Here is a 9,015-nt window from a genome sequence, read left to right as displayed (position 1 = left end):
TCATCTCGGGTTAGCGCAATTTATATAATTCAACCACGTACAATTATGATAACCAAACAACCATGGCTCAATCACATTATCAAAACAATTCAACCACTTGGATCGTCTCAGCGATCAATCGACTCGGCCAATTACATGCCATTCCAACAAATCAATCATTGCTCACAATCACGGCCCTACTCGGCAAAATTAGAATCAGTGGCATCACGGCCCCACTCGGCGCGACCTTTAACAGGTGGCAATTCACGGCCCTATTGGGCGCGACCTCTAATAGGTGGCATATCACGGCTCCATTGGGCGCGACCTCTAGTAGGTGGCATATCACGGCCCCACTGGGCGCAACCTCTAGTAGGTGGCATATCACGGCCTCACAGGGCGCGACCTCTAGTAGGTGGCATATCACGGCCCCACAGGGCGCGACCTTTAGTAGGTGGCATATCACGGCCCCACTGGGCGTGACCTCTAATAGGTGGCATATCACGGCCCCACAGGGCGCGACCTCTATCAGGTGGCATATCACGGCCCCACTGGGCGCGACCTCTAATAGGTGGCATATCACGGCCCCACCGGCGCGACCTCTAATAGGTGGCATATCACGGCCCCACCGGGCGACGACCTCTAATAGGTGGCATATCACGGCCAATCGTCCATCAATTTCCACACTTAGAATTTTATAAAGAATCCATATTTATCACAATCGGCACTCAATTCGCCACATCCATTCATCAAATTTAAATTCTAAATGCACTGTGCCGATCGGCACGAAATTAGAGCAAATAAGGTCCCAATGAAAATTTTCGGAATTTAATAGATAATTAAATTTATTCCGAAAATTAATTAAATAATAATATTAATAGTTTTCAAATCCACACTCAATTTATAATATCCAATCATCAATTTCAAAATCCGAATGTACCGTAGCGACCGGCGACGAAATTCTGAAAGAACCAGGTCAAAAATAATTTTCTGATTTTTTTAAATAATAATATTTAATAATTTCGGAATTAATATAATATTATAAATTTCCAGAATTTCGAAGCAATTAAATAATTCAAAATTAAAACCCTATTATGTCACATCAAGGCTTTATATTAAAAATAAACATACTTAACTTTAAACTAAACACACTTTAACTTAATTAAACACCATAATCTAATCATCAACCAAATAAACTAATTTAACCAACTAAGCTTACTTAACTTAGGCTAAGCACAGTTAGGGCATCATTAACCGTCTAATCAAGGTTTAGTGAGTTAAACTCACCGGATTAGCGAACCGAGCGAACCAAAACGACGAGGACAACGCGAGGATCGACTTTCCTCAAGGCGGGCCGAGCATCCGGGCTCAGGAAGGCGACCAAAACGAGCCAACATGGGCTGCCATACCCATTTTCTGCAGCTTCTGATCATGGGCGGAGGAGGGCTGATCCGAGCCTAATCGGGCGGAGGAACGGCGAGGGAGAGGGGCGGTAGCTCAGGCGGCCAACGGCGGGGTCTCACGGTGGCTAGAGGCGGCGGAGGGAGCTCCGGCGATTCCTGCACGAGCTGGACAGCAGCTCGGGATGTCGGCCAAACAAGGGACGACACGGCTGAAGGCGGAGACGCGCGGGCGGCACTCGACGGCGACGACTTCAGCTCCGGTTGCCTGCTGCGGCGGCGAGCTCGGCTGGTCCCGGTCAGTTGCTGCACGAGAACTCAGATCTGCTGGGGAAATGGGCTGAGGCGGAGCGGCGAGCTGGTCGGTTGCGCAGGAGAGCGGGCGACGGTGGTGCGGCCGGCGAGCAGCTTGGCGGCGGCGACGACGAGCGGACGGGCAAAGGCGTGAGGTCCGGCGGCTTCTCCGGCTTCGCTGGTGCTGGGTTTCAAACAGCAAGAAGAAATCGGGGAGAGAGGGAGCCGACGGGAGGAGGAAGAAGAGAGGGAGGAGAGAGAAGGAGGGGGCCCTTTTCTTTTCTTTTTCTTTTCCTTTAATCCACAAAAAGCGCCCCACCATGACCTCATGCATGACATCATACTCCACTATCTCCCCAACCTTATTCCAATAATAGAGTACACTTGCATTTCCGCCGGGGTCCACCTTGACAACCAATTCTCCAATTTCACATGATTCTCTTCTAATTGAATCAAATTGAAGATCATAAAATTAATCCAACATCACCACACTTCAATTCACATCTTCACTTGTCCATAGAACCAATTTAACTCCCAAAAGTACGACCAAAAGCGGGCCTACTAATTTCTCGAGCCAAATTACCATACCTTGATTAATTTGCCGAAAAACTCGGCTTGCATGAAAAATCTTCCGAAGATAAATCAATGATCCTAAAATGATTTGTGACACACCCAGACTTCCAATTTCGAATTCGATCTCAATTCCACGGTTAATTTCACTTTGGCACGATACTAGCGCGGCCTCAACCTACCTCTGGGTAGCCTTTAGAAATTTTCATACATTTGACCTGTGGTTGATCATCTCAAGCCACGATGTACATCTTTGAAACATTGGCGACTTTCGGTTGTCGGGGTAATCTCAAGGTTTCAAATACGAACACAGGGTACCCAATCGATAGAAAAATCGGTCCAGTGCCTATCGACAAGAATTGTGTGATCTGGTGGAATCACCCACACCTGATCACATGCCTCTGTCGAGTCGACCTATCTCCGATCTCTAATTGATTTTTAATTGTGCCGTAATGACCCTTGCAGATTAGCTCGGTCGAAAAATCGCTTCCCGATCAAATTCTCGAGTCTGATGCATTAGGAACTCTTAACAGCTTCACCCGATAGACTAGCTTGCACATGAGTGGCCGACTCAAGGAAAAGAACTATATGCGTGCCAACGAAATGCCCGTCTCAATTTATTGAAAATAGAATCGGAAAATCAGGATGTCACATGATGGTTCTGTCGAAATCAAAATTCTTGGAGGTTTTCTCAACAATAGCCACAAATTAAGCTTCCCAAGACGGTGCCAAAACAACTAAAGGTTTGTCAGTTTGAACATCTAATTTTCATTCCCTTTAAATATCGTGTTTCATCCATTTTAACTTTTTTTAATTTGAAACATTTTAAATTTCAGGGAAAATTCCAAATAAGGGTTCAAAGTATACTTATTTTTTAAAAAAATGGCTTGAAGTGGATCTTATTTCGAATAAAGGCCTAGAGTAGCCACATCAGTCTCAAAGGACCTGAAGTGATTATATTTGTTTTAAATAAGGGCCTAACCTCACCGGCTCACTGATCAGCAAAAAAATTTGGTCGATCAAGGGTATTTTCGTCGAAATACAATTTAAATCTAGATTAAATTACATTTTTTAGATTAAAAATTTTAAAAAAATTAGACTTAAAAAAAAATAGAGGTGGGAGGAGCGGCCGCCGCCCCATCGTTGACGGGGCGGGGTTGCCAGTGCCTTGCCCAGGCACCAACGACCCTCGCTAACCAGAGGTGAGGGCCATATGCCCCTCACCAGAGGTGGGATAGGGCGGCAACCCTCTCCTAGATTTGGGAGAGGGTCACCCACCCTCGCATAGGCACTAGTGGCCTTTGCCTAGCACCCCCAGACCTAGGGTGAGGTCCGAGGGTGCTGAACGAGGGTTGTCGACTCTCGCCCAGGTGCCGGTGATGGGGTGGTGGCCCCAGGCAAAAGGGAGCCCTCCCTCCCGTCTCTATTCTTTTATCTTTTTTTTTTTAAATTTGTTTAATTTGTTTTCTATGGAAAAAAAGACAAAATTGCCCTTATCAAATAGTGAGTTGAGGCCTTTCTTTGAGACTAATATGGCCACTTTATGCTCTTATTTGAAACAAGATTCGCTGCAGGCCCTTATTTAAGAAAATGAGAGTACTTTGAGTCATTATTTGAAATAATGTCCACTTTAGGCTCTTTTAAAAAAAATGAGGGCACTTTAGGCCTTTATTTGAAATTTTCCTTGGAGTTCATAGTATACAAATGCTAGCATATAAATTCAAATATAATATTATCTTAATTTTAAAATTTTGAATAATATCATGAATTATAATTGAGAAAGCCCAAAAATAGATATTTTTTTTACTTGCGAAGAGTAAAAGAATGCAGTCATAATTTATGAATGGTATTGTGGACAAGATCAATGGCAATGAGAAATAAAAAACTAAAAAAAAAAATTGTCCAAGATATGAAAGTTAGAAGGTCCCACAAAACTAATTCATGATACAATGCCTATCTCGAAAAAAACTTACGATCTCTATTATTTTAACTTTAAAGTTTTATTTATTTAAAAGTATTTCATCTAAGTTCAAAACATAAACTTCCATGCAATGAATGAGCATGATAGGAGTCATGTTTTCAAGGTTATTTATGTTCATTTTTCTTTTGGTAATGAAGAAGGAAGTTATGACCGACCAAAAAGAAAAAAAAGAAAAAAAAGAAAAAAAGAAGAAGAAGAAGGAAGTTATGAAAACATGGCACGTCCTGAGGAAGACTATCCGAGGTGGTGGCAACAAAAGGCGAGGAATCTATTATTCTAAAGGTTTGTCACTTTACACTTTTAATTTTCATATTTCATAAATCTTATGTTTCATGTACTGATTCATTTAATCCAAAACATTTTTATTTCACGGCAGACAAATTGTTAGAGAAGGTAATTTGACCAATGGGGTGGACCCACGCGCCAAATTAACTAGTGCAAACCCTTTCTTTGATATCGTGCAAGAAAGTTCAATCATAAACTTCAAGCTAATAGTTGGAGGGAGAACATATATACAAAGTATCTAAATTTCATAGTCAAGTGATATGGGATATATCAACATGCTGAATATAATTTATTAATTATTTTTAAAATCTAAATAATATCTTGAATAACAATTCGGACAACCCAAAGAAAAAAAACTTTTTTGCTTGCAAAGAGTAAGGAAGGTGAAAAGGTCCGTTGAGTAAACCACCACCTCTTCACTTGCATCCATGTTTTATCGAAACTTTGAGCAAGTGATATGATTACACTTGATCTGAAAATAAAAAATTACGAAAGGCTGAGGAATTTTTTATGTGCCATTTTTGCAGTCCTACCAAGAGCGGTCGTCAATGAGAATGAGAACCATCGATCACTCTTTGATGCCGCACTGAGAGGTGATTGGAAAACTATCAAGAAAATCCTCAATAAAGATCATGCAGCATTGATGGCCAAAATTATGACTATAGAAGATGAGTCTTTTACTGTGCTTGATATTGCGATTATGGCCACACAAGATCAGTTGGTTGAGAACCTGGTCAAGCGATTCCCTCGGGTTTATGAAGATCTCAATCCTCATAGAGCCCTTCTCTATGCTGCTCAGGGAGGAAGATTGAAGATGGTAAAGGCATTAATAGACAAAGCTGATGCCAGACCTTATATTAGAGACTTTGCCCTACACCTTGCTATTAATTATGCTCCGCAAAATAAGGAGGCCATGTGGTACATGGCTAGGCGTTTAACATGCGCCCCATCTTCTCGCATCATGAACAGCCTTGTCGAAGCCGGCCATTTCGGTAGGATTTCACACCGACTCATCTTATTATAGCCGGCCATTTGGGTAGGATTTCACACTGACTCATCTTATCTCATATTTTCTTGAATTAACTTTTTTGTTCTTGCATCCCAAAAGACATATGCTTATTTTTAGCTCGCAAGTACCCTGGCTCAACGACATCCAAGGAAACTGATGGCGTGGGCTTTTTGGATTTCTTGGCGATAATTCCTTTTCACTTCCGTAGTGGAGCTCAACTCAATTTTTGGGAAAAATGTATTTACAAATGTAGGTATTGGCTGCGCTTCTTTTGTTGGATACGTGCAATTCAAGCAACTCCATCCACGTAGCGTTCACTCTATTTGTTCCCATTTTTAGTTATCCCTCTCTGCTTGGTCGATACATCATTTGACGACTCCAAGGACACAAAATTGGCTCGAGGTAATTTTATTGATCTGTTTAGTGGAAGAACTAACAAAAAAAAAAAAAAAAAAAAGCATATCATTCAGGGATCCTATTTTACAAAAAAGTTCAGGAACAAGGACTGCATCGATGTATACAAACTAATATCTTAATGATGATTTATGTCACAAATTAATATCTAATGTAACATTTGAAAAGCTAGTGGAGAAGTCTTAGTCATTGTCGAATTGCCAAGTAGGCTTATTGAGAATTGTAGATTTTGGATTTCAGGTCATGGAGATTGATTGATACAATTTGTTTTTAAACATAATCAAGCATTATAAAGCATGAGCAATTTTCAATTCATGATTGTGCTATGTATCTTTTTGTTCATCATCAATTCCTAATTTCCTGACATGATTTATTCTCTCCTCTTTGTGGTGGTAGTACTAAAAGCGCTTAATTGGATCAATATATCACTATGGAATCTTGCCACAATACCAGGTATACGATATTGCCATGTTTTGCAAAGAAAAACAGTAATCTCTAAATTTAAAGTGTATTATTGATACTATCAGTACATCCCTTTGAGATCATAGTAATTAATATAGACTGGCTCATCATTCGTACATTACGATAAGATTTGATTCTAATCAATTTAATTCAACGTTTGAACTACATATATCCATTAGGTGAATCTACAAAAATATTCAATGGAAACTCTATCTATCGATCCTCGCTGAATCTATCCCTTTTTCCCAAAAAAAAAGAAAAAAAGGAATACTTTTTTTCTCATATGACATTGTGCGTGTTCATCAATAGATCTATCTGTTCTGATGCCCGCATTTTGATTGCCAAGCCATATCAAGTTTATTTTCTCAATTAATATTTTTTTTCTCTGAGCTACTAAATATACATAAGAATATAGTGCAAATGTGAAAGCTTCTTTAACCTTTGGATTCTTCATCATTGGAAAATTTGCTTCTCTGATGTTACGTGCAGCACCTTTCATCAAAAGATGTGGAGAATCGAAGTTGAAGCACTATTACTCGCTTGAGTTTGCAAATGATGCTCTTGACGAGATAAAGAATGGTACAAGTTCTCCCGAAATACTTGAGTATATATTGACTTCAGGCGTTGTCCTTGATGCTGCCTCTCGCGGAGTCTTTGAAATTGTGGATTTATGTCTTAAAAAATTTCCGGAGTTGATGTGGGATACCAATTTCGCAAAAGAACTGATCATAAAAGTTGTGGAGGGACGGCATATTGAGTTGTTTAGACTGGTGAACGAAAACAACCCAACACGATATTTCGCTAACAATAATTACATGAAGTTTGACCTGATGGAGGCTATAACCAAATGGTCTTCGAGATGTGAGTCCCCTGATGTTTCTGGAGCGGCTTTTCTTATGCAGAGAGAACTTCAATGGTTTCAAGTGAGTGATCCTCATTTGTTTACCCCCTTTTGTGCTCTTTATTGATGTTTACATTGATAGGTGTCCTTTTTTTTTTGAAGGCATTGGAAGTTAGCAGCTTTTCTTCTAAATGGCTGAAATATAAAGAAAATAGAAAGTCATACTGGAAAAAGTTTGTAGAACAGCACAAAGAATTGCTCAAAGATGCAGGGCAATGGATGAAGGATACATCATCATCTTGTAGCCTTGTTGCAACTCTAATTATTACGGTAGCTTTTGCTGCAACTTTTACGGTGCCTGGATGCAACGACAGTAGTAAGGGGATCCCAATATTTCTGAACAAGGGTTCATTCATGGTATTCATAGTTGCAAATGCTCTTGCTCTCTTCTCCTCTGTCACTGCCACATTGATGTTCTTGGCCATTCTAACTTCGCGCTATGCGATCAAAGATTTCCTCTACTCACTACCAAGAAAAATGATTGTGACATTCTGAAATTCGACCCCGTTTCGATAAAGTGAAATGGGCATTTCGTCAACGTGTTTACGGTCCTTTTTCTCTGAGCTGATCACTCACGAGTTAACTAACTTATTGGGTGAAGCCGTTAAGGGATGTATCTGCAAGAAAATCCCTAAAAGCTACTCAATTTGTTGGATTGGACTAAAATCACGTCTGATCGATTTTTAACCACGAAATTGAACTCGATTTCGGGAATCGAATTTTAAGTGCGTCATAATTCATTTTTAGGACCTTGTCTCATCGTTCGTCAATTTATTGACGAGTCCGAAATTTCAAGAAAAAAATTATCAGAGGAAAAATCGAAGATCAAAAGAAAATAGAAAGGGAAAGAGAAAAGAAAAATAGGAATAATGTTATTATTTAAATTCTTTTCTCTCTCTCCCTTTTCTCTTCTTTTCTTTCTCTCTCTCTCTCCTTCCCTCTTTTCTCTCGTGCGATTTCCCCTCCCCCACCGAACACTCTTGCCAAATTCAAATTGGCTTTCTCTTCTCCCTTTTGACTAGTCAAACTCCCAAACCCTTATCTTCTCTCTCTCTTCTCTTCTCTCTCTTATCTCTTTTTCTCTCTCACGCTCGACGCTCTCTCTCCCTCACTGTTCGAGCAGAAGCGGAACACCGAAGACCAGAAGCCACAGCTCGCCGTCGCTACTCCATCGCCGCTCATCCCGCTGCCGCACCACACGCCCGAGCCCGCGCCCGTGCGCTCCGCCTCGCTCGTCCGTCGCTCGCTGCCGCCCTTCCCCCGCGCGATCCAGCGTCCGTTCGGCCTCTGTTCAGCCACCGTGAGTGGCTGAGCAGGCCACCGGAGCCGCCGTCCGGCCTCACCGGAGCTCTACCCGCTCTCCCGACCTCTTGCTGCCCCCAACCCTCTCTCTTTCTCTCTGTTTTGCAGCTGATCCAGCAAACCCGCGAGTGGGTTTCCAGCCGGCTCGTGGGCTGTTTTGGGCCGTTTCCGGGCCCCGAACCCGAGCCGTGCTTTGGAGTTTGTTGTTCCTCGCGTCGCCCCCGTCGGATTGATCTGATTTGCGCGCGATTTGGTGAGTAATCTCACTAATCCTAGATTAGTTGGCTAATTATGCTTAAGGTTGGTTTAGTTTTAATTAATTGTGTTTAGGTTGTTAGATTAGAATAAATTAGCAATTATTAATCAATTGTGATGCGATTTAGATAAATTGATTGTGCAATTATCAAGTAGACGTGGTCTA

At 41.4% G+C, this 9,015-nt stretch overlaps 1 protein-coding gene across 1 annotated transcript; it reads left to right on the top strand.

Annotated features, from left to right (window-relative positions):
- The first annotated feature begins 7,221 nt into the window (after positions 1 to 7,221).
- LOC120285962 (ankyrin repeat-containing protein At5g02620-like) lies at positions 7,222 to 7,787 on the top strand. Its single transcript, XM_039305314.1, has 2 exons — positions 7,222 to 7,314; positions 7,395 to 7,787. The coding sequence occupies exons 1-2, from the start codon at positions 7,222 to 7,224 to the stop codon at positions 7,785 to 7,787; spliced, it is 486 nt and encodes a 161-aa protein (XP_039161248.1).
- Positions 7,788 to 9,015: the final 1,228 nt, after the last annotated feature.

The sequence above is a fragment of the Eucalyptus grandis genome, chromosome 11 (genome assembly GCF_016545825.1).
Source record: "Eucalyptus grandis isolate ANBG69807.140 chromosome 11, ASM1654582v1, whole genome shotgun sequence".
Classification (NCBI taxonomy): Eukaryota; Viridiplantae; Streptophyta; class Magnoliopsida; order Myrtales; family Myrtaceae; genus Eucalyptus; species Eucalyptus grandis.
This window is presented reverse-complemented; position numbering and strand designations above follow the sequence as displayed.

Bases quoted from the DNA above. Each gene is read 5' to 3' on its own strand.
- LOC120285962 (XM_039305314.1), top strand. From the start codon at position 7,222: ATGGAGGCTATAACCAAATGGTCTTCGAGATGTGAGTCCCCTGATGTT. The intron at 7,315-7,394 runs GTGAGTGATCCT...TTTTTTTTGAAG, and splicing joins GAGAACTTCAATGGTTTCAA to GCATTGGAAGTTAGCAGCTT.